Genomic DNA, 26,446 nt, shown 5'->3' on the forward strand with positions numbered 1-26,446 from the left:
CATCATATAGTATATGACAATCTCAGCTAGATCCAGAGATCTCCCCGTTCATTGCTCCGCTAGATTTATATCAAGCTGACAGCTCAAGGGGAGTGTCCTTTCTGCTACAGGTAAGGGGGCGTGTCTCAGCTCTGCCTATCACAGCTCAGGGGGCAGCTGAAGAATGAAACTGAGCATGTGCGGCCATCTCAGTGAGCAGGACAAAGAAATAAGAAAAGAAACAAACAGCAGATGGCGCCATACTGACACATTTTTTTAAATAACTCAGTGGCTATACTAAATTTATAATTACATGCAAGTATTAAAAATCATACAATGTGTTTTTCTAAATTCTGTCTCTCACAGTTGAAGTGTACCTACGACAAAAATTACAGAGCTCTCTATTCTTTGGAGGCGGGAAAACTTCAAAATCACTACTGTATCAAATACTTATTTTCCCCACTGTAGATATGTATTACAAAAGAAAAGAGCAGGAAATAAGGACAATACAAGCAGATAAGGTGCTCACCTGTAGTGTGCTGACGCTCACTTGACTGCGGTTAGGGAGCTAGCCGGGCATAGAATCCAGGAGAACAATAAAAATATAGTGGCGCTACTCGCCTCTGTGGGTCAGATGAATGGAGAGCGTTATGTAGGTTAAAGATTATTTATTGGCAAGAATAACGTGTTTCTGGGCTGGACAGGCACCTTCTTCAGATTCAGACCAACGCTGGTCTGACTCTGACGAATGGGACTGTCTGGCTGAAAAATGCATTATTTTTGCCAATAAAGAATTTTTAGCCTACATAACGCTCCCCGTTCCACCGAGACAAGTATATTTTTATTGTTCTTCTAGATAGATAGATAGACAGATACATTAACAATAAACACTTGGGATTACTTACTAAGGCACTGTCCACGTTCTGGTCACTGTAGTATGTTCTCGAATTGTAGAAAGATTACGCAGGTCCAGGGGTGGTGGACGCACTATAAACACATATTTTTTAGTTAATTTATTATCATGTAAATGACTAATAACTGCTACATTAAAACATGTCATACCTTTTCTTCTACCTGATGGACTAAAAACTGTTACATCCTTGGAATTAAGGATAAGCTTTGGGTTGATAAGCTGCCCCATGTATCTTGTTTTCACTCAAATAGGCGGCCCTCCAGCTGTTTTAAAACTACAACTCCCACAATGCCCTGCTGTAGGCTGATACCTGTAGGCTGTTCGGGCATGCTGGGAGTTGTAGTTTTGCAACAGCTGGGGGGCCGCAGTTTTAGGATGCCTGGTATAGACCCATATAAGTTTGTTTTGTTTTTTTTCTATTTTGTAGACATCAAAAGAATCAGGGTGTTTCAGAGTATGTTGAGGTCTATGGAATTAAAGTATCCTGTCTATGATAAACAATCATTCCTGCTTGACTGTCTGTTCAAAATGTTCCTATAGATCAGTGATGGCAAACCTTTTACAGACCGAGTGCCCAAACTGCAACCCAAAACCCACTTATTTATCGCAAAGTGCCAACACGGCAATGTAACCTGAATACTACAGTCCAGTATAGTCTATCTTCCATGTACTTTATCATTTAGCTATAATATCCTGCCTGCATTCAGTGCGCTGCCTGTGCTGTTCATGGTGCGCCCTGTGCTGATGAATGGCAGGAAAACTCTAAGGCATATTGGTACACCATAGATTTTTCCAGGGTGCAAGTGCCCACAGAGAGGGCTCTGAGTGCCGCCTCTGGCACCTGTGCCATAGGTTCGCCATCACTGCTATAGATCATTGCCTCTGAAATGACTGAAAGAAAAAAGTTTCATAAAACAACGACCAAAACTATAATGAAACATTCTGACTTACTCTTTCGACGAGGTTTGAGGTCTCGATTTACAGGAGGAGGTTCCAGATCTGCTGGGAGTTCTGGCAAAGGACTGGTAACCTTTGAGTTGACTGATGTTGGGAAGGTGAAAGCTGCAGTTACTGGACTCATTGGTATATATCCATCTGTGCTACTACCTGACTCAGAAACTGGTGGGGAGGCATTTGGGTTCATGGGGACATAGCTATCTTCTGAACAGTCTGATGTCAAGGAGTAAAGTTGTGTGAACCTAGGCTAAAAGACACAAGGGGGAAAAAAGGAAGGAAATATTACATTTGTGATAGTATCAATAAGAATGAAGGATGAAGAGAAGAAAGGAAAGTATTAGACCAGCGTTGGTCATGATGCAGATGATACAATTATATATAATACTTAACACAGCCCAACAAAAATGTAGTGTATTAGTGTTGCCAAATTTGCTCTAGTTTTGAGGTAATAGATACATCTCATATAATGACTATTCACCAGTGCGACCTGTAACTGCTGATATATTCTACAGGATGTTGTCACTCTTATTACTCAGAGTAATAGACTTAAAAGACAACAAAAAAACTATGAAAAAAAACCTAAAAGCAGGAATCTTTGATGGTCCTCAAATTTATAAACTCATCAAGGATTTGCATTTCAGTAGAGTTGTGATTGGTGTTAAAGCTTCTGCCTGGTGCAGTTATGTCACATTTGTCAAGAACTTCTTGGGCAACCACAAAACAGAGAAGTATAAAAAGCTGCTGCAAAATAAGTTTTCAAACTTTTAAAACTTGGGTATAATGGCAATAAGGCACACTTTCTCTATAGCCATCTCCATAGATGTCCAAATAATCTTGATAATATCCATCAGGATATAAAGGTGATTGAGGAAACCTAATGAGGGGCAGATGGGATGGACACCTAATGGCAGACTACACCTGGGGCCTTGAATGTGATAGTCTTGATGACCCAGATCAGTGAAAAATCACACAAATTGCATTTTTCTATGTTTTAAATTATGATTTTCTGAATCAGCATACTTTGTTGTTCTTCAATTTTCATATGACCTGTGAATGGGCTGCACCTGACTAATATATATTTTTTGCATGTTTTATGTTTTATTTAATATTCAATAGAGCATCTAATATTATACTAAATAAAAAAATGCCATAGTCAGAATCAGTAACAATCGTCATAAAGGCCCTCCAAAAATATATAGATGCCCAGAATGCCATGCTTCTATTTCTAGTGCTCAAAACATTTTAGCAACACCCTTTTAATCTTCTTAATTATGTCCAGGTCTCATTTTCCACATGGAACTGTTATAATGCTTTATATACTTTGGCTATTTTTACATTTTGAAGCAAAAGCTAATACATTTCAGATAAAAAGATCAGGCAGATCTAAGCCCATTTCTGCAAGTGTAATATATGTATATGTAATGTAAATATAATATCACTTTTAGGGGTGTGGATCCTACAGGATCAGCATATGTTGGAAGTTGTAGGTGTGTAACAGCCCAAGTTAGAGACCACCGTTTATAATATGCGCAGAATGACCATATTTCTCGCACATGTAATTCCCCAGTTGTCCACACGGAGCCTCCATTTAGTTTAGAGTAGGAACCAGTTTCTCAAATGTTGGAATTAAGATTCTCTTTCTACATATTGTCCTCATCATTCTTCCTAATATTTTTACACTCTTGCAGTATATGAGTGCTATGTCATAATGTCCAGTGTATGAAGTCTTATGTAATGATGAGGATACACAGAAGGTTACCTAAGCAGTGATTTAACGCGTGCTGAGCAATGCACCATGGAAGGCATTCCATCTGCACAGTTTATACTTCTTCTGATCAGTGTGTGTGATTTTCTACAGTTGTTTAAAGCGAGTTATGAAATAAGAATATCATTACATGGAGATGCCGTGTGAAGTCTAATCTGAGCATAAAACCGTATATAGAAACACACAGATAAAGCTGTTACACTTATAATACCCATATTGTCGGGTGGTAATAATTCAATTAGTCACAATATGAACATTCAAATATTGAAAGTTACTTGTAATTACTTATAATTGTATGCTACCAACCAGATTTAAACTGAGTCTCTTATCTCTACTTCTTAATGAGATGTCTTCCAAGTCACCTGAAAGACAGAAGTTTAGTTTATTACATTTTATCTTCATAAAAGCTACTGCTTTCCAATAACTTTCCCGCCAAGTTTGCTGGAACCAGCAGCCCATCATGTACGTAGTTGTCTTACTCTCCCCTGACGGCAGAGATAAGGAGTCGGCTGTAGGATTTCAAAATGTCCAATCCTTCATTTTTTGAGGGATATAAGTGTTACAGCAGTGGGTATTTAAAGGGAACCTGTCATGTGGATATTTGATTATAATCTAACTAATTATATACAATCATTAACTACTAAAAATACCTTAGATGTATTCACTTACTGGTGTGACAGTTGGTTACCTCATAATATACACACAAAGATGCCGCATGCCGCATGCTAATGAGCTGATTTGAGTCCAGCGTGATGTCATTGAGTCCAGCGTATATTTAATTCAGAGCTATAGCCACTCCCCTGCCCACCTGCTGCTGATTCCTATGGAAAAAAAACTGTCATTCAGCAGCAGGTGGGCGGGGAGAGTCAGGAGCTCATGAATATTCAGGACTCATCATTATCAGCTGAAGATTTTCAATACAAGATGTTGGCAGATTGACTGGGTAAATTAAAGAAAGTGACCCAGCATTTTGATAAGAGAATCAGTCACTTATTTATGTTGTCCTTAGTTAGGACACCATAAAACTGGTGACAGGTTCCCTTTAACCACTGTGTCAACCAACAGATGTGACTTTCGGCTACTCCTAAGGTCAGGGCCGGTGCAAGGATTTTTGCCAACACAAGCGAAGCTACATTTTGGCGCCCCCCCCCACGCTTCTCCTCTCTGTGGTCCTGGTATCTTTTCTCTGCTTTAGGCCGAATGCACACGGCCGTGAGCGGTCCGTGGAACCGCGACCTGGATTCCTGCTGAGAGCAGGAGCGCACGGCGTCATTGGTTGCTATGACGCCGTGCGCTCCCTGCTGCCGCCACAGTACTGTAATACACTGGTATGATCTATACCAGTGTATTACTGTAGTGCGGCGGCAGCAGGGAGCGCACGGCGTCATAGCAACCCATGACACCGTGCGCTCCTGCTCTCAGCAGGAATCCAGGCCGCGGTTCCACGGACCGCTCACGGCCGTGAACAATGGCCGTGTGCATTCGGACTTTGACAACGGCTGGTTTAAGGACCATATTTTTTGCCCTCTAAGACACACCTAGGTTTTAGAGGAGGATAATTAGAAAAAAATTTTTTCCATTACACCTCAGGTCAGATCAGTAATCAGACCCCCAATGTTAATCAGACCTCAGCTCACAGCCCCAATCAGACCCCCAATGTTAATCAGACCTCAGATCAGAACCCCATGTCAGACATCATCCCCCAGCCATCAGCCCCCAATGTCAGCCATCAGACCCCATGTCACATTTCTCCCCCTCCATGTCACATTTTCCGCCCTCCCCCAGGGTGCGCCCTCAGGCGGCCGCTTGGTCTGCCTTATGGTAGCACCGGCCCTGCCTAAGGTCATTATCCTGGCAGTCCACTGATTTTCACCCTTTACAGAGGAAACAGAGGAACCACTAGGCCACTTTACAGGGATCTGCAGAGGAACCACCAGGCCACTACTTTATCTCCTGGATTTGTCTCTCTATGATTGATCGCTGACCTACGTTGGTCAGAGACACCAGTGCAGAGCGCCGAGGGATCAGGCAAGAACCATAGTCAGGGACAGGCTGAGGTCAGGTCAGGTAGAGTTGAAGCAGCAAAAACTCAATACAGATGTCAGGCAAGGTCAGGTCAGGAAGCAGAGGGTCAAAGTCCAGGAAATGGGTAGAAGTTAGATGGTCAGATGAAAAATGCAGCACACCTTTGTAGAAATAGCAAGCCAGGAAGCTGTTGCTCAGGGATCTTTCCACAGGGGAAGTTGCCTAAAGTACCCCAAGGTGGACAGCCATTGGTTGCTGACAATTAGGACATGCGTGTGCTGGCCCTTTAATAGTCAGAGTGCATGTGCTTTATGAGCAGAAAAAGAGGTGCCATGCCAGCAAGGAGGCCGCAAAGTACATGGAGGGACAGCGCAGGCTCGGCAGCCAAAAAAAGTAACAGCGGGAAGCAGGTCTGCACTGCCAAGTAGCGGGGGACTAGGACAGGTGAGCAGAATAGTGGTGTCTGTCAGCAGCTTTTACCCATCCTCCCATCACAGACACATACACGCTGGATCAAGTGTGCATGCGTATGGGGTGAAGGGTGAGGAGCTCAGCTGCCAGCTATCTAAAGTGCTTGGCCAGTTGTAGACATGTTTTGGGATAATATTTTGGTTTAAATACAGATGAAACGATTAGAGTATTTATTAAACTTCATGAACATCACCGGTTATTTGTACTTTAATAGGTTTGTCTAATGGTCACATGGGTGTTTTCTGACTTTTCTCTCTAAATCAAGTACATGTAGAATTGTGAATCCCTACTGTCCATAGGTGGCAGATTAGTGGCAGACACATATGCAGCAGCAATGTGTTCCACACCTCCGAACAGCATGTGCATGGATTTTTACAAACTCTGTTGAAATGTATAGAACATTCAGAACCTGTGAACTTTCCATAATATTCTCCATGTCAAACTTCTGTTTCTGATCTAATGTTCCCAAGCAGGGTTCCCCAGTACCCAGTGTTCCTTGGAGCATGGCCAAGGATTCCACAGGACACAACAAAATCTATAATTTTTAGCAATAAGGGCAAACTGATTCTTCCATCCTCTCAAATGTTCGGTGTACGAATGGGTAAAGTGCTATCCAACAGACCATAAAGCTGAACGAGACTTAGATACAATACTCTACCTCCTCAACACCAAACTTCTTTGATGTAGGGATTAGAGTAGTTGTTCCCTGGGAGCAAGAAGACTACCCCACAGTAATAACGTTTGGATCCGCTATTCTAAATAACTTGGGCATCGGGATCACATGGGGAAGCCTGAAATCAGGGCCCTGGACAACATGTTTTTAAACTGAGCATAAAGGTCAGTTTCACATAAGCATAATACAGAAGCAATCAGAGCCCAATCACAGGTCTGATGACCCAAACCAACATGGGGGCGCTCTTAGTACTGATTTACACTTATCGATAAAGTCCTGGGTGCCTAGGGTCCTTCTGAGGTTCAGCATATGTGGTCCCTAGCAAGCATGTAGCTAAGTTTCGGGGGTCCGTCCCCTTTATTAAGCATGTACTGGTCCACAGCATGTGAGGAGTCCCTTTCAGCAATGTTTAAATATAGCTTTAAAGGGGTTATCCAATGTCATAAACGGCCCTTCCCCGATGTGCTGGGCCCCTCACACGAAATATACTTACTCCGCTCCCCTTTCCCTGCACCGCTCCTGGACCCCACACCGCCGCTGTTGCTTCTCCCTGTTCATGGATGAAAACATCTGGTGTCGGGAGGGCAGCAGCCAATGGCAGGTGGGGAAAGGGACGAGCCTCCCTAGCGTCACCAGCGATGCTAGGGAGGCTTGTCTCCGTCTCCGTCCCCGCCTGCCATTGGCGGCTCCCCCCCGACACCGGATGTTTTCATCCATGTACAGGGAGAAGTAGCAGCGGCGGTGCAGGGACCAGGAGTGCCGCGGGGAGCGGGATAAGTATATTTTGTGTGAGGAACCTGGCACATGGGGAAGGGCCGTTTATGATATTGGATAACACCTTTAAGACTCCTTTATGCACATACTGAGGGGCGACTGGGAACTTAAAGTGGACCTGGAAAAATCAAAAAAAGGCCCCATGTTGTAGGAAGGTCCTAATAGACAGAAGACAAGACCAACACAATAGGTGGGGCAAGAATTACAATATTGCGGCACACAAAACCACCCCAGTAGAGCCAAATACCACATTGCAGCACAATACACTGTCCCAACAGAACCGAATACCACAGTGCATCACAAAATAATGCCCCAGCAACAGCATGATCTGCAGGCAGCATGTTATAGAGCAGGAGGAGCTGAGTAGATTTCTGTGTAGTCGTGTGGGAAAAAACGGTATAACTTGTAATTTATTGATCTAACACTCTGCTCACTAGGCTTAGGAGTCCAGTGGGTGGTCCTGCTCAGTAATTGACAGCTATCCAGCTGTGTGCACATTTATACAGGTAAAAATACCCCCCCCCCCCCCCCCCAATAAAACAGGAAAAAACAATCACATACACTTACAAACACAAAACACAGACAATAATCTGCAAAAAAAAGTTCCAGTCCCCAGATCAGTATTGTCCTTTTGCGCTGCAGTTTTTCTTGTGAGGTGGGTACCCTTCACAAATAACCAATGTACAGTCAGGTCCAGAAATATTGGGACATTGACACAATTCTAACTTTTTGGCTCTATACACCACCACAATGGATTTGAAATAAAATTAACAAGATGTGCTGCAGACTGTCAGCTTTAATTTGAGGGTATTTACATCCAAATCAGGTGAAAGGTGTAGTAATTACAACAGTTTGCATATGTGCCTCCTACTTGTTAAGGAACAAAAAGTAATGGGACAGAATAATAATCATTAATCAAACTTTCACTTTTTAATACTTGGTTGCAAATCCTTTGCAGTCAATTACAGTCTGAAGTCTGGAACGCCTAGACATCACCAGACGCTGGGTTTCATCCCTGGTGATGCTCTGCCAGGCCTCTACGGCAACTGTCTTCAGTTCCTGCTTGTTCTTGCGGCATTTTCCCTTCAGTTTTGTCATCAGCAAGTGAAATACATGCTCAATCGGATTCAGGTCAGGTGATTGACTAGTCCTTTGCATAACATTCCACTTCTCTCCCTTACAAAACTCTTTGGCTGCTTTTGCAGTATGCTTTGGGTCATTGTCCATCTGCACTGTGAAGCACCGTCCAATGAGTTCTGAAGCATTTGGCTGAATATGAGCAGATAATATTGCCCGAAACACTTCAGAATTCATCCTGCTGCTTTTGTCAGCAGTCACATCATCAATAAATACAAGAGAACCAGTTCCATTGGCCTCCATACATGCCCACTCCATGACACTACCACCACCATGCTTCACTGATGAGGTGGTATGCTTAGGATCATGAGCAGTTCCTTTCCTTCTCCATACTCTTCTCTTCCCATCACTCTGGTACAAGTTGATCTTGTTCTCATCTGTCCATAGGATGTTGTTCCAGAACTGTGAAGGCTTTTTCAGATATCGTTTGGCAAACTCTAATCTGGCCTTCCTGTTTTTGAGGCTCACCAATGGTTTACATCTTGTGGTTAACCCTCTGTATTCACTCTGGTGAAGTCTTCTCTTGATTGTTGACTTTGACACAAATAGACCTACCTCCTGGAGAGTGTTCTTGATCTGGCCAACTGTTGTGAAGGGTGTTTTCTTCACCAGGAAAAGAATTCTTTGGTCATCCACCACAATTGTTTTCCATAGTCTTCCGGGTCTTTTAGTGTTGCTGAGCTCACCGGTGCGTTTCTTCTTTTGAAGAATGTTCCAAACAGTTGTTTTGGCCATGCCTAATGTTTTTGCCATCTCTCTGATGGGTTTATTTTGTTTTTTCAGCCTAATGATGGCTTGCTTCAGTGTCGGACTGGGATGCCTAGGGCCCACCAGTAAAATTTATTTTGGGGGCCCACCGTGCAAATACATTCAAATATAGTAAATAATCGAACAAGTTTTTTATATGAACATAGGCTGGTTGAGGTGCTGTACATTGAATATATGTGTGTAGTACAGTAAATCTACTGTGTTATGTGCCACTTGTGCAGGGGGTGAGAGACTAGGGGCCCACATTGCTCAGGGGCCCACCGGGGGATTCCCCTGTACCCCTGTGGGCCAGTCCAAGCCTGGCTTGCTTCACTGATAGTGACAGCTCTTTGGATCTCATCTTGAGAGTTGACAGCCACAGATTCCAAAAGCAAATAGCACACTTGAAATGAACTCTAGACCTTTTATCTGCTCATTGTAATTGGGATAATGAGGGAATAACACACACCTGGCCATGAAAAAGCTGAGAAGCCAATTGTCCCATTACTTTTGGTTCCTTAACAAGTGGGAGGCACATATGCAAACTGTTGCAATTCCTACACCGTTCACCTGATTTGGATGTAAATACCCTCAAATTAAAGCTGACGTTCGTTTCATTTCAAATCCATTGTGGTGGTGTATAGAGCCCAAAATGTTAGAATTATGTTGATGTCCCAATATTATGGACCTGACTGTATATAATATAGAAAATCGCGCTGCTTCAACTTGAGTGTAGTTCACACTGAGGGAGATAAAAGGTATCTATCGATGTGATTCCCCAGTTTTGGTTCCCACTAAGGTCGATGCTCAAATCTCCTAAAAGTCAAAGAAGAGATGGCCCAACATAATGAAATACCGCCAACTGAGTTTAAATAACGTGATTTATTGTACTCACAAGATCCATAAAACAGAGGGCGTTTCATGAGAGGATGTGCACATTTTATATGCGTGTTGTTTTATGGATCTTGTAAGTACCATAAATCACATTATTTAAACTCAGTTGGCGGTATTTCACTATATTTGTCCGTCTCTTCTTTGACTTTTAGGAGAATTGAGCATCGACCTTAGTGGGAACCAAAACTGAGGAATCACATCGATAGATACCTTTTATCTCCCTCAGTGTGAACTACACTCAAGTTGAAGCAGCGCGGTTTTCTATATTATATACATTCATCAGAATCAGCTTTATTCGCCAAACACGACACAGTCGATCGTGCTCGGAATTGGGCTAGGCACAGGTACAGGCATAGTACTAGGGGTGGGAGGGGGTGGTAGGGTTATGCAATGGGCACATCAGGGGCGAGGGATTATGGGCGGGAGATGGGGCGTGGTGAGTTCAGCAGTCTGACGGCCGTTAGGAAGAAAGTGTTCAGCCTCCTCGATGTCCTTGCAGGGATGGCCTGATACCTGCGGCCAGACTTTAGACGTCTGAAGAGATGATGGCCTGGATGGGAGTGGTCATTGGATATTTTCATAGCCCTGGAGCGCAGTCTGTTGTTCATACAGGGAATGATTGAGTGAGACCGCCCACTGGACTCCTGAGCCCTAAATCTGCAGAGTTTTATATATTTCAACCACAAGTTATACAGAGTTACACAAAACCGTACGGTCTACTCAGCTCCTCCTGCTCTACATATCAGACGGCATTGTTCAACATTCCCTTTAAAGCTGAGCTAATATTAAGATACATGCTTCTAGAGAAGAATACCTTGGTACCATGTTATGTGCTGGAGATCTTCGCTAAATCAGTGAGCATAAATTTGTTTGCCTGTATATGAAAATAAAAAAAGTGTTTCTCCACAACCATGTTCTATTCCAACAACTCTCATATGCTTGAATATAGCGTCACCTGCCCATTTACTCTCCTCCGCCAGCAAGGTCAGGGGACCCCCACCTATCAGCCTGCAAATTTTCCCTATGCTGAATACATAGTAGAGGACAAATTCCTTTATACATGTCAAACTCAATTGTTCTGGATCGTTGAATGGCCCTAGAAAAGTATTAAAAGTGGAATAACCAGCTCTTCCTGTATACATGTATTTTTAGATTCACGAAGAAACATAAGTGTAGTGGCGTCCCATCAATGACCATTTAAATAAACCACTCGATTATCCATTTTACACAAAAAATACTATGTTTACCTTTCCAGTTCCTAACATTGTCCAGACTGGATAGTGAAATTCTTCTGGGCACCATTCCAGATAAACAATGTCCATTCTGGATAATTCCACTGGAAATCACCTCAGGCCTCGCTTCAGGAAAATGATTTGGTTTAGGCGGTCTTGGTGGTGGGGTGATGGGTAATATTTCATTGTCACTGACTCCACTGTGGTTTTTCTCAACTGGAAATGTCTGGGCTGAAGAGGGTCCCAACAGTGGGGAGGAGGAGGAAAAGTCACTGGATGAACTATTGGATTCTAGATCTTTGACAACAACAAAGTTGGCGGGCGGCATGTGATTGTGGTGGAAATTAACATTGTAGAGAGTCTGGCTAACAGAGTGCTGGGAGGGTAGACAGTCAAGAAACACATCATCAAAAGATGTCTGCTCCAGGGACTTATCAGAGTTGGATGAGGCGTCACATCTGAAATAAAACACAATACATGCTATTAAAATGTGGAAAATGCTACTTGAAAAGAAATAAGATATATAGTATATGAAAGCAGGTATATGCCTAGGACAGCATTGAGCTAGGAGATGGACCTCCTGGCTCCTCAATATAAGGCAAGGAGTATAGAACTAAACTGTGACACACAGGTAGAGTAGTAGGGGAGAAGAAATGGGAAAAATATGGAATGTGGCAAAGTCATGCAAATGTATGAGCCTTTCAAAGTCTGTGGAAAGCTTGGTGGCAAAACTGTAAGTATCATAAAATTTACTGTTCATGGTTGTCACGTTTATAATTAAGGTGGCCAGACAGTCTGGTTTCCTGGCTCCTTGTCCTCCGTCTGGTGCAAGATCTGTACAGATGTTTGGCTGTCCACCTTTTCTGTGGCTCCATGCTCAGACAGCAGCATTGACTGACTGAAACTTTCTCTCACCCCCGGTCAGTCACTAGAGACGGCCGACATGTCACTTGTGACTGACTGAAGATGAGAGGAGCACTCTGGGCCCACGCACAACTCACCTTATGGTCCCCACCTCTTTTTTTTTTTCTCTTGCCAGGCACTGTTACTGGGAGAGGGGACATGACGTAGGGGAGTTGCGAGCAAGGCTTAGCAGAGTTGAAGGCATTGCCTAGGATGTCCTCCTTTTGGCGTTAAGCAAGTGGCCATCCTATTTATAATGCAGCATCTATCAGACAAAGATAGGTACAGCAGCGTAACATAGATAGCTGAGGTATCTCCAGTGCTGGTCCACAGTGGGGGGGGAGGGTGTGTTGGGATGTTGTCAGGACAATATGTATATTTTAACAATAATTACATTTGAACATTTTATTTTAACTCCTCAAATTTTTGGGGATATGTCATAAAAACATACCAAATGTTTTGATCTGTGGAAATGGCCTTAAGCAACCTGTCCTAGAAATGTGAGAAGGACTGGTTGCTTCCACTTGCAGAGCTGCCTAGGGGGGGCGAGTGGTCAAAGCCTCACTACACGCTACACTATTACACTTGCATACAGTATGTATGGTGAATTTTCCTGTTGGGCTGTTCAGCCATAATGGCATATCGTAGGCAGGATCACATCATTACTATCTATTGTAGAGCAGTGTAGTAAGGCCCCGACCCCTCAACCCCCCCAGGCAACTCTGCAAGTAAAGGCATCTAGGACAGGTTGCTTGCGGCCATTTTAAATTAATCATTCTCTGAGAACCCCTTTAAAGAGAAAGCTTGCTTAATAATACAGTGTACAAACATAAATTGAGCTATTTTGTGACTATTATTTGAGTAAATCAGGTGAATTTGGTTACATATTGGCCTTTAGATAGTACTCCAACATCCTTAAAGGGGTTATCCAACACTAAAAGAGTGGCTCAGACCTGCCCGACCCAGGGTGGGGGTGATGCCCACCAGATCTCCACCACTGGATCCATTCTCTCCATACAGACTACAAGAGATAATTCACTTATTCCTCTTAATTTTTTAAAAAACTTTTTTAATAAGGGGTTATTCCAGAAGGGGATGCAGTATTTTAGCTGTTAACGGCCGCAGAACACAAAAACACAGTAATGTAATACTTCTCATGGAATTTGGTAACATTTGGCACTGACACAGCAGAAATGTTTTACACAAGAGGAAAAAACGGCCTATTGTGCCAATGTCCTGTTAAAGATCGAGTCTTCCCATACTTGTCAGCACACAAGATGGCAAAGCTCTTGTTTATAAGATGGAACGCGCTCCTCATCTGTTTAAGATGCATTTGGCTATTTTTAAACTAAAGTCAGAGTTTTCCGTCCTACATCTGATTCTCACAGATGATACCAAGTGGGAGGGACTGCCTGATCCTTCTAAGTGTCACTAAGTAAGAACACTCAGTTCTCTTCTGCTTGGATTAAATATTGCATGAAACGTCGCCACCAAGCAAAATGCTATCTCATGGCCTTGTTTTACCTCATTTTAGTTAAAGGGGTTATGCCATGATTGATGTAAAAATGAAACTCAAACATCACCAAGTTCAAAACAATACCTTTCTAACAAAGGTAGTACCAGCCCTGTACCTCACATGGATCCAGAGATCTCCACATTCACTGCTCCAATTTCACTGCTAGATTATCTTCAGCCTGACAGCTCAGGGGGCATGTCCTTTCTGCTGCAGCTCTCTCCCTGTATCTGTCACAGCTTCTAACAGAAGATATGGCTGGTGACAGTTGATTTAAACTGAGCGCATGTGACCACCTTGGTGAGGTGGACGGGGGAAATAAGGAAAAGAACAAACAGCAGGTGGTGCTATACAGATACATTTTATTAAATAGTTCACTGGCTATACTACATTTTTAATTACATGCAATTACAAAAGTATTCGGATCCAGGTGCTGGTTTGAAAAATGTAGAATATGTTTTGTGACACAACCCCTTTAAATGGCAACTACCTTTACTAAATCAATCATATATCTTGGGAAAACTTAAAATGTAGTGGAATTTTCTATGATATGTCAATGACCTTATCTTGTGTCAATTCAGTTGAGATTGAAAGTGTTCTATGTACCATAGAGGCAGCTACTAGGTGTCTGTGAGAACGGGATCTGCCACACTCAGCCATTATTGACCTTCACAATAGGTGAACCCACCTCAGAGAGGGTGGAAAAGACCTAAGAGTTATGATACATTTATTGTTAATGATGAATTGAGGCATGGTCATAGTCCAGCGAACATTAGCGCCAGGCAAGCCTGTGCAGATGCCAGCGCCAACTGGGCTTGGGGCCCATGGTGATCTGGGTAAACCTTCTCTACGCTTTTCAAGTTATGATTATGGTAGGTAGGTGGCCCACTAAAACTGTTCCATGCAATGGCCTACGTACATCTGGAGCCAGCCCTGGGTGATTAACACACTTAGGTATCTCTTCTTCTGGGATAGATGTGAGTGGTTGAGGGGGCTGAAGGCCAAAGGAGACTACAAGGTCTAGTAGAAGACGGTGTAAGCAATTTCAGCAAACATCTCCCTTCAAGATGAAAATAACTATTGGGTTATAATGGACGAGTGTACTAAAATGTGTAAATGTCACTCCCTCTAACCAAACATCTTTCATATTAGAAAAAAACCGATTGAGTGTCCTAGAAAGATTCTGGACAGTATTATGCTAGCTGCTGTAGAGGTAATGTAGAGGTCAAGAAGACGGAGTGTAGAATAAAGTTGGAGAGGCAGTAGAAATCTCTGTAAAGAAGCGAGAGCAGCAGTCACATATAATAGATGACACTTTAGTGAGATGTAAACTAATTCAATATGGCTGCACTTCCTGTACTCACTTTTGCAAAAAACGTATATATATGGCCTTCTTGTGCTTAAAGGTCCCTTTACGGCAGGGATGCTCAACCTGTTGCAAAACTACAACTCCAAGAATGCCCTAATAGCTATAGGCTGTCCAGACATACTAGGAGTTGTAGTTTTGCAACAGTTGGAGGGCCGCAAGTTGGGCATCCCTACTTTACAGGGACCGATTATCATACAAGTTATCGGGGGGTGAGCATTTGTATAAACGCTCATTCCTGATAATCTACCTGTGCAAAAGGTGTTGGCAATCTTCAGATGAATGCGCAAACGCTCGTTCATCGGGTGATTGTGTGGTTCTGCATGTACCTTGTCCTCCTTGCTGTGCAGGACATTGTGCTGTCTAAACAGCGATCTGCTGCTCTGGAACAATGATTTCCGATGGGGACAAGCGATCGCTGTGTTGATCGCTTGTCCCTATACAGCGGTGGTGATTGCTGCATGTAAATGCAGCTCTCATCTCCGCTGATGATCTGACAGTTATCAGGAACATCTGATTCATTCCCAATTCTCTGCCAGATCATCTGTACGTGTAGAAGGACCTTTAGTTGGAAATGCTAATTGTGGATCTGCAAAACACGGATACCGGCCCCATGCATTCTGCATTTTGCGGAACACACAGGGCTGGCTCTATATAGAAAATGCCTATTCTTGTCCGTGATTGCGGACAAGAATAGGACATGCTCTATATTTTTTGCTAGGCCGCAGAATGGAACTACGGATGTAGTGTGCTGTCTCCCTCTTTTCTGGCCCCATTGAAATGAATAGGTCCGTACCCGTTCTGCAAAATTGTGGAACGTATGCAGACACATTCATACGGTCGTGTGAGTGAGCCCTAAAGGGGTTTGTTTCACTTCAGCGAAAGGCATTTATCAATTATACATTTTTCCATCACATTACACACTGGATTACAGGGGTCATAACCCCTGGATACGAGCAGTGTATAATGTGATGGAAAACTGAATCAAGCCAGCAAAGGAAGCAATATGGACAATCACAATACATTAGTAAGTGGCTTATGTTAAATTTCTCTACATGATAAATACCATTTGCTGAAGTGAGACAACCCCTTTAACCCAGGCTATTAATATCAGGTTGCTGGGCGTCTGGCTCTCAGCACCCCCAGCATGCCGTACATATAGACTAGCTATGCAGGATATTTCAGTGCTGTCCTGCTCAAGTGAATGACACAACGCAGCATTACCTAGCATTACCTTTACAATATGTACGGCATGCTGAGTTGTCTGCTTTTTGCAGTCCCATTTTGTAAGAATGGCTATGCTGCTGGGACCCCCACTCCTAATCGGCTGTAATCTGTGAGGAACCCCGACAGCAAGTCTTCAATTCCCCTACAGCTCCACTGCAATAAAGCATTGAAATAACGCAGCCGTGAACAGAGGTTCTGGGTCCTGCTAAAGAGGCTCCTTAAAGCCGCTGCCTGCTCAGGTTAATTGCTGGAGAGTGGAGACCACTAATTATCAAATCCGCTACGTTAATGGTAGGCCACACATAGGGGAGGACTGGGTACTTAAAGGGTCCCTGGACAAAAAAAAAAAGTGACCCCATATTGTAGGTGGGTCCAAACTGAGAGAAGGTGGGGCAACAGAAGTAGGTGGTACTAGCAATACTGTAGTGCAGAAAAAAAATACTGCTCCAACAGAACCAAGTACCACAGTGCAGCACGCAATACTGCGACAACAGAATTCAAATACCACAGCGTAACACAAAATACTATCCCAGCAGAACCAGATACCACAGCGCAGCACATAATACTTCCCCAGCAGAACCAAGTACCCCCGTGCAGCTCAAAATACTGCCCCAGCAGAACCAGATACCACAGTGCAGAACAAAATACTGCCCCAGCAGAACCAGATACCACAGTGTAGCTCAAAATACTGACCCAGCAGAACCAGATACCACAGTGCAGCTCAAAATACTGCCCCAGCAGAACCAGATACCACAGTGCAGCACAAAATACTGCCCCAGCAGAACCAGATACTGCCCCAGAAAAACCACATACCACAGTGCAGCACAAACTACTGCCCCAGCAGAACCAGATACCACAGTGCAGCACAAAATACTGCCCCAGCAGAACCAGATACCACAGTGCAGCACAAAATACTGCCCCAGCAGAACCAGATACCACAGTGCAGAACAAAATACTATCCCAGCAGAACCAGATACCACAGCGCAGCACAAAATACTGCCCCAGCAGAACCAGATACCACAGTGCAGAACAAAATACTATCCCAGCAGAACCAGATACCACAGCGCAGCACATAATACTTCCCCAGCAAAACCAAGTACCCCCGTGCAGCACAAAATACAGTCTCAGCAGAACCAGATACCACAGTGAAGCACAAAATACTGCACCAGCAGAACCAGATACCACAGTGCAGCACAAAATACTGCCCCAGCAGAACCAGATACCACAGCGCAGCACATATTACTTCCCCAGCAGAACCAAGTACCCCCGTGCAGCACAAAATACTGCCCCAGCAGAACCAGATATCACAGTGCAGCACAAACCAGATACCACAGTGCAGCACAAAATACTGCACCAGCAGAACCAGATACCACCGTGCAGCACAAAATACTGCCCCAGCAGAACCAGATACCACAGCGCAGCACATAATACTTCCCCAGCAGAACCAAGTACCCCCGTGCAGCACAAAATACTGTCTCAGCAGAACCAGATACCACAGTGCAGCACAAAATACTGCACCAGCAGAACCAGATACCACAGTGCAGCACAAAATACTGCCCCAGCAGAACCAGATACCACAGCGCAGCACATATTTCTTCACCAGCAGAACCAAGTACCCCCGTGCAGCACAAAATACTGCCTCAGCAGAACCAGATACCACAGTGCAGCACAAAATACTGCCCCAGCAGAATTGATCAAAATTAGTATTAAAAATCAATAGCAGCGGCAGACCTGTACAGACAAGGAACCCACTAGATCTATACTTGTTCTTATCATAAATAGACTGAATGTGGACGGACATTGTCCCACTTCTGATGCGACTCACAATTCGCTAATAACCTGAATAAAGTGCATAGTGCAAACACCAAAGGGGATACATACCATGCAAGAGGAGGGAGACCTCTCTAAATGCCTATGTACGGGGTGAATGCAGTCCCAAAAAAGACAGTCAATTGAAAACATATAGCTAAGGGTACTTTCAAACTAGCGTTTTTCTTTTCTGGCATAGAGTTCAGTCCTAGGGGCTCAATACCGGAAAAGAACTGATCAGTTTAATCCCCATGTATTCTGACTGGAGAGTAATCCGTTCAGGATGGATCAGGATGTCTTCAGTTCAGTCTTTTTGACTGATCAGGACAGAGAGAAAACCGCAGCATGCTACGGTTTTATCTCTGGCCCAAAAAACTGAACACTTGCCTGAATGCCGGATCCGGCATTTTTGTATTAGTGCCGGATGCGGCATTCAAAATACCGGAATGCCGGATCCGTCCTTCCTGCGCAGACCGAAAAAAATGTGTGGCTCTGGAGCGATGTGTAAACATGGCACCCGCTCACACATACAGCGGGCGCCATGGCCGGAAGGTCTCTGCTGTTTCATACAGCAGAGACCTGCGGCTATTTACCGTGACATGCAATAATGCCAATCGCGGTAATGAAAGGCTTTAGATGCCGCGATCAAGCGAGATCACGGCATCTAAATGCTCAGAAACCTGGAAGCTCACGCTTCCGGGCTTCCTACTGATTCCCCGTGTGGCCAATGTGGGCATTGGTAGTTGCCCTTAACACTGACGAGGCTTTAAGTGTTCATGCTGCAATTCTTATTTTGGCCACCAGATGGCAGGCCAGGATAAGAAAAGAGCAACTATTAAAAATTTTAAAATCCACTTTAGAACAAAATTAAAAATTAAAAAACATTATTTATATGCTCAAATATGAGCTTCAAAATCATCACAAAAAAATATAAAATCTATAAAAAAATAAAAATATAAAAGTTTAAATCACCCCCCTTTCTGTATAATTAACCACTTAAGGACCACAGGTTTATACCCCCCTAGTGACCAGGCCCTTTTTTACAAATCGGCACTTCACAACTTTAACGGTTTATTGCTCAGTCATGCAACTTACCACCCAAATGAATTTTACCTCCTTTTCTTCTCACTAATAGAGCTTTCATTTGGTGGCATTTCATTGCTGCTGACATTTTTACTTTTTTTGTTATTAATCGAAATTTACTGAAATTTTTGCAAAAAAAAGACATTTTTCACTTTCAGTTGTAATTTTTTTTTTTTTTTAAATACATTTCTATATAAATTTTTCTCTTAATTTATTGTTAAAAAAAATGTTTGGGTAAAAAAAAAAATGGGTTGGGTAAAAGTTATAGCGTTTACAAACTATGGTACAAAAATGTGAATTTCCGCTTTTTGAAGCAGCTCTGACTTTCTGAGCACCTGTCATGTTTCCTGAGGTTCTACAATGCCCAGACAGTAGAAAACCCCCACAAATGACCCCATTTTGGAAAGTAGACACCCTAAGGTATTCGCTGATGGGCATAGTGAGTTCATATAACTTTTAATTTTTTGTCACAAGTTAGCAGAAAATGATGATTTTTTTCATAATTATTTTTTTCCTTACAAAGTCTCATATTCCACTAACTTGTGACAAAAAATAAAAACTTCCATGAACTCACTATGCCCATCACGAAATACCTTGGGGTGTCTTCTTTCCAAAATGGGGTCATTTGTGGGGTAGTTATACTGCCCTGGCATTTTAGGGGCCCTAATGCGTGAGAAGTAGTTTGAAATCAAAATGTGTAAAAAATGCCCTGTGAAATCCTAAAGGTGCTCTTTGGAATGTGGGCCCCTTTGCCCACCTAGGCTGCAAATAAGTGTCGCATATATGGTATCGCCGTACTCAGGAGAAGTTGGGCAATGTGTTTTGGGGTGTCTTTTTACACATGCCCATGCTAGGTGAGATAAATATCTCTGTCAAATGACAACTTTGTATAAAAAAAAATGGGAAAAGTTGTCTTTTAGAGAGATATTTCTCTCACCCAGCATGGGTATATGTAAAAAGACACCCCAAAACACATTGCCCAACTTCTCCTGAGTATGGCGATACCACATGTGTGACACTTTTTTGCAGCCTAGGTGCGCAAAGGGGCCCAAATACCAATGAGTATCTTTTAGGGGGGCATTTGGATTCCAGACTTCTTCTCATGCTTTAGGGCCCTTAAAATGGCAGGGCAGTATAAATACCCCACATGCGACCCCATTTTTGCGGATCCACGGATTGGATCCGCAAAACACATACGGACGTCTGAATGGAGCCTTACAGGGGGTGATCAATGACAGAGGGGTGATCAGGGAGTCTATATGGGGTGGTCACCCCCCTGTCATTGATCACTCCACTGTAAGGCTCCATTCAGAAGTCTGTATGTGTTTTGCGGATCCGATCCATGGATCCGTGGATCCGCAAAACACATACGGACCTCTGAATGGAGCCAGCCTTACAGGGGGGTGATCAGGGAGTCTATATGGGGTGATCACCCCCCTGTAAGGCTCCATTCAGACGTCCGTATGTGTTTTGCGGATCCAATCCATGGATTTGTGGATCCGCAAAACACATACGGACCTCTGAATGGAGCCAACGTTACAGGGGGGTGATCAATGACAGGGGGGTGATCAGGGAGTCTATATGGGCTATATGTCATTGATCACCCCCCTGTAAGGCTCCATTCAGACGTCCATATGTGTTTTGCGGATCTGCGGATCCATGGATCGGATCCGCAAAACACATACGGACGTCTGAATGGAGCCTTACAGGGGGGTGATCAATGACAGGGGGGTGATCAGGGAGTCTAATATGGGGTGATCAGGGGTTAATAAGGGGTTAATAAGTGACAGGGGGGGGGGGTGTAGTGTAGTGGTGTTTGGTGCTACTTATTACAGAGCTGCCTGTGTCCTCTGGTGGTTGATCCAAGCAAAAGGGACCACCAGAGGACCAGGTAGCAGGTATATTAGACGCTGTTATCAAAACAGCGTCTAATATACCTGTTAGGGGTTAAAAAAATCGCATCTACAGCCTGCCAGCGAACGATCGCCGCTAGCAGGCTGTAGATCAGCTCGTTTACCTCCGGTTCCTGTGAACGTGCGCTCCTGTGTGCGCGCGTTCACAGGAAATCTCGCATCTCGCGAGATGACGCCGATCGGCGTTAGTGTGACCTGGCAGAGCCGCAGCATTGACGCCGAACGGCGTTAGCGAGACGGGAGATGGTTAAAAAACAAATACCTAAATAACAATAAATATAAACATCATGGGTATCATCGCGACCAAAAATGCCTATACTATTAAAATATATTTAAAAAGTCCAATATATTGAATGGCGCAACGGAAAAAAGGATCAAAATGGCCAATTTCCAATTTTTCCATCGTTTCTTTTGCTATAAACAAAACGCAGTGGAAACAAAACCCATAAAACGGTGGTGGAGAAATTTAGTTTTTTTTCCAATTCTACCCCATTTGGAATTTTTTTACCGCTTCCCACTAATTAATGGTGGCATTAGAAAGTACAACCTGTCCCTCAAAAAAATAAGCCCTCATACAGCTATGTGACCGGAAAAAAGTTATGGCTCAAGGAGAATAGGGAAGAAAAAAAAAAATGAAAAAAAAAAAAAAAACTTCGGTAGCCTAAGGCCCCTTTCACGGGCGAGTATTCCACGCGGGTGCAATGTGCGAGTTGAACGCATTGCACCCGCACTGAATCCTGACCCATCTATTTATACGGGGCTGTGCACACGAGCTGTGATTTTCACGCATCACTTGTGCGTTGCGTGAAAATCGCAGCATGTTCTATATTCTGCGTTTTTCAGGCAACGCAGGCCCCATAGAAGTGAATGGGGCCATGTGAAAATCGCAAGCATCCGCAAGCAAGTGCGGATGCGGTGCAATTTTCACGCATGGTTGCTAGGTGATGATTGGGCTGGGGACCCGATCTGTATTATTTTCCCTTATAACATGGTTATAAGGGAAAATAATAGCATTCTGAATACAGAATGCAAAATAAAATAGTGATGGAGGGGTTAAAAAAATAAATAAAATAACCCAATGGTTTGGGTACCAAACATGCCGATTTTTCTCACACGCGTGCAAAACACATTACAATGTTTTGCACTCGCGTGGAAAAATTGCGCATTTTCCCGCAACACACCCGCATCTTATCCGGGCAAAAAACAGGACACTCGTGTGAAAGAGGCCTAAGGGTTAAATGTATCTGAACGAACGTCACATGCAATGAGTGCTAATACTGACAATCTAGAAAATATACTACGTAAGTAAAAAGAGGTTAAACAAGAAGTCTACAGACCTGTGCATGGCTACACAATAAAAATCTGCTTTTGGAAACGGTATTTATTGTATTATATTGTATTATAATTCATTTCTAATACATGTGACCGCTCATGTAATTTATGAGAAATTCCATCATCTGCTACCGCCAGAAATGGGCATCTTTACTGTACCCTGCATATGCTCCTACATCTGTTTGTGGTGTAATAAAAGAGATCACAATGTAAAGTCCAATTAAATTTAATCTACTCTGAATGGTTTATGACTCTTTCCCATAGCTGGGTCAGTGCCCACATTTTCTCAGGCTTCAAAAGGAAACGGCGAGTTAACTCTGTGTGTAGAACGTGCTCGATATGGCGATCATAAACGGAAGGGAAAATCAAGGAACGAAGGGCTCGTGCACACGACACGTGTGCTGGCCAGGCCCGTGCTGCGGACCACTAATTGCGGTCCGCAATGCATGGGCACTGGCCGTGGGGCAGCCGCATGCAGATCGCGGACCTAGTCACTTGAATGGGGGTCCCTGATCCGCACCTGACGCATCTGCATGCACTACTTTTTTGCGGTGCCGAGGCACGGCCAGAAGCACAACAGAAGCACTACGTAGTGCTTCCGTGGGTTTTCGATCCGTTCTTCCGCATCGCATCTCCGGGTTTGTGGACCCATTCAAGTGAATGGGTCCACATCCGTGATGCGGGGTTCACATGGCCGGTGCCCCGTGTATTGCGGACCCGCCGTATGCATGAGCCCTAAGGCCTCATGCACACGACTGGTGTTTCATTCCGTGTCCATTGTTCAGTTTTTCGTGATTTTCTGCGGACCCATTGACTTTCAATGGGTCAGTTGAAAACTCGGCTAATGAACCGTTTGTCATCCGCGTCCGTGATCCGTGGTTTCAGTCCCTCAAAAAAATATAACCTGTCCTATTCTTTTCACGGAAAACGGTTCGCGGACCCATTCACAGAGGCACACAAGATTGTCGTCCGCGTCCGTTTTTTCCTATCATTTGCATGGCAAACTTGACTTAGACTTTTTTTTTTACTTTCCTTAATTTCTGGTGATCCTCCAAAAATAAAGAAAGGCAATCGGAAACAAAACAGGAAACGGATCATGGAACAACTGAACCCCATTTTGCAGAACGGAACACAACAACGGTCGTGTGCATGAGCCCTAAGGCTGAGCTCTCACTTAGGTTATTTGGTCAGTTATTTCCATCAGTGATTGTGAGCCAAAACCAGTAGCGAAACCTCCACAGAGATAAGGAATAATATAAAGCGCTGCACCTGTTCTGGGCTTCTGACCCGCACCTGGTTTTGGCTCACAATCACTGATGGAAATAACTGACCAAATAACTGAAGTGAGAACTCGGCCTTAGATCTCTTATAGTGAACTGATTTTGAAACCGCAAGAGGAGAACGATCAAACTAAAGCCCAGTTCCTAAATATGCACTGCACTGAATTTGAGAACGGCATGGCTTCATATTCACACTGATGCAGTACTTCACCGATTACCGGAACCCAATATGCGCTCCAGGAGAGATATACTATACATTCTGTGTTTGGCTTTATATTCTAACAGCTTATATGCATTTTGCTACAGGAGCCGGTCAGTGCTTCATTCATGTTTTCTGCATGGTGGACTGATGGCAAATTGGACTCTCAGGAACTTAAAGGGATTGTCCAGTTTCCTATACTGATGGCCTATCCTTAGGATCAGTGCCATTACAGCTACCCATCTCATTCACTGGGAATGGGAAGGAGAAGTTGTAGTTCCACTCTGTCCCATACGCGTGAATGGGGATGGAGATGCTGTAATTACACTGCTCCGCGATATCGAGCAGGTAAACAGTCAAGAGATTGCAGTGTTCAGCGATTGGCGGAGTACAGGGAGTCAGACCCCGCCAATCTCGTATTAATGATCTATCCTGAGGATAGGTCATTAATATAGGAAAGTGGACAACCCCTTTAATGACTTGTAGCATCACTGTGTTCGCAACGCACCCCATTAATTGAGGGAATCCATAGCCCTTGTTTGCAACTACTGAGAACTGATTTGCCATTTGTGCATTTACTGTATTGCTGTAATATGTGGTTACATTGCAGCTAGTGGGGACCTATCAGAGTGTGGCAGGGCGGACTGGGAACTGGCAGTGTAAAGGAGGTGAGGCCACACAAGTAGGCAGAGATAAGTAGGCAGGGTCAGGGATGCCATAGGGCAGTACACGATACCCCCTCAACAGAACCAGATACCACAGTGCAGCACAAAATACTGCCCCAACAGAACCAAATACCACAGTGCAGTACAAAATACTGCCCCAGCAGAACCAGATACCACAGTGCAGCACAAAATACTGCCCCAGCAGAACCAAATACCACAGTGCAGCACAAAATACTGCCCCAGCAGAACCAAATACCACAGTGCAGCACAAAATACTGCCCCAGCAGAACCAAATACCACAGTGCAGCACAAAATACTGCCCCAGCAGAACCAGATACCACAGTGCAGCATGAAATACTGCCCCAGCAGAACCAGATACCACAGTGCAGCACAAAATACTGCCCCAGCAGAACCAGATACCACAGTGCAGCACAAAATACTGCCCCAGCAGAACCAGATACCACAGTGCAGCACAAAATGCTGCCCCAACAGAACCAGATACCACAGTGCAGCACAAAATACCGCCCCAGCAGAACCAGATGCCACAGTGCAGCACAAAATACTGCCCCAGCAGAACCAGATACCACAGTGCAGTACAAAATATGGCCTCAGCAGAACCAGATACCACAGTGCAGCACAAAATACCGCCCCAGCAGAACCAGATACCACAGTGCAGCACAAAATACTGCCCCAGCAGAAACAAATACCACAGTGCAGAACAAAATACTGCCCCAGCAGAACCAGATACCACAGTGCAACACAAAATACTGCCCCAGCAGAATCAGATACCACAGTGCAACACAAAATACTGCCCCAGCAGAACCAGATACCACAGTGCAGAACAAAATACTGCCCCAGCAGATCCAGATACCACAGTGCAACACAAAATACTGCCCCAGCAGAACCAGATACCACAGTGCAACACAAAATACTGCCCCAGCAGAACCAGATACCATAGTGCAGAACAAAATACTGCCCCAGCAGAACCAAATACAAAGGTGCAAAACAAAATACTGCCCCAGCAGAACCAGATACCACAATGCAGAACAAAATACTGCCCCAGCAGAACCAGATACCACAGTGCAGAACACAATACTGCCCTAGCAGAACCAAGTATCACAGTGCAGAACAAAATACTGCCCCAGCAGAACCAAATACAACAGTGCAGCACAAAATACTGCCCCAGCAGAACCAGATACCACAGTACAGCACAAAATACTGCCCCAGCAGAACCAGATACCACAGTGCAGTACAAAATACTGCCCCAGCAGCACAAAATATCTCCCCTTTGTGATGGGGCAGGAATCCACAGCTGTATATATAAAAGTACCTGATGTTCCCAGCATAAATTAATGCAAGGAGCATCAGATTGTTGCGTACTTGTTACGTAACTTGAGGAGGGCTCGGACAGGCCCTGGACATCGGCCCACCGGGAACTCTCCATGCAGGGTCTATGGCCAGTCTGCCCCTGCAGTGTGGTGTATAATCAGAATGATGAATGCACCTCTGTCTTCCAGTTTTCTACAAATATATGGGGTCATTTTTCAAACTGGTGTAAAGTAGAACTAGCTTAGTTGCCCATAGCAACC

At 44.0% G+C, this 26,446-nt stretch overlaps 1 protein-coding gene across 2 annotated transcripts in view; it reads right to left on the reverse strand.

Annotated features, from left to right (window-relative positions):
* Positions 1-26,446, reverse strand: part of GAB3 (GRB2 associated binding protein 3) — a 133,884-nt gene that overhangs the window by 14,051 nt on the left and 93,387 nt on the right. For both annotated transcript variants that reach the window (XM_044268523.1, XM_044268524.1), the window contains exons 4-7: positions 11,583-12,025; positions 3,921-3,976; positions 1,844-2,096; positions 885-966 (exon numbers count right to left, since the gene is read on the reverse strand). In XM_044268523.1, the coding sequence (XP_044124458.1) occupies positions 885-966; positions 1,844-2,096; positions 3,921-3,976; positions 11,583-12,025 (834 nt within the window). The remainder of the gene's footprint in view (positions 1-884; positions 967-1,843; positions 2,097-3,920; positions 3,977-11,582; positions 12,026-26,446) is intronic.

This window comes from Bufo gargarizans, chromosome 9 (assembly GCF_014858855.1).
Source record: "Bufo gargarizans isolate SCDJY-AF-19 chromosome 9, ASM1485885v1, whole genome shotgun sequence".
Classification (NCBI taxonomy): domain Eukaryota; kingdom Metazoa; phylum Chordata; class Amphibia; order Anura; family Bufonidae; genus Bufo; species Bufo gargarizans.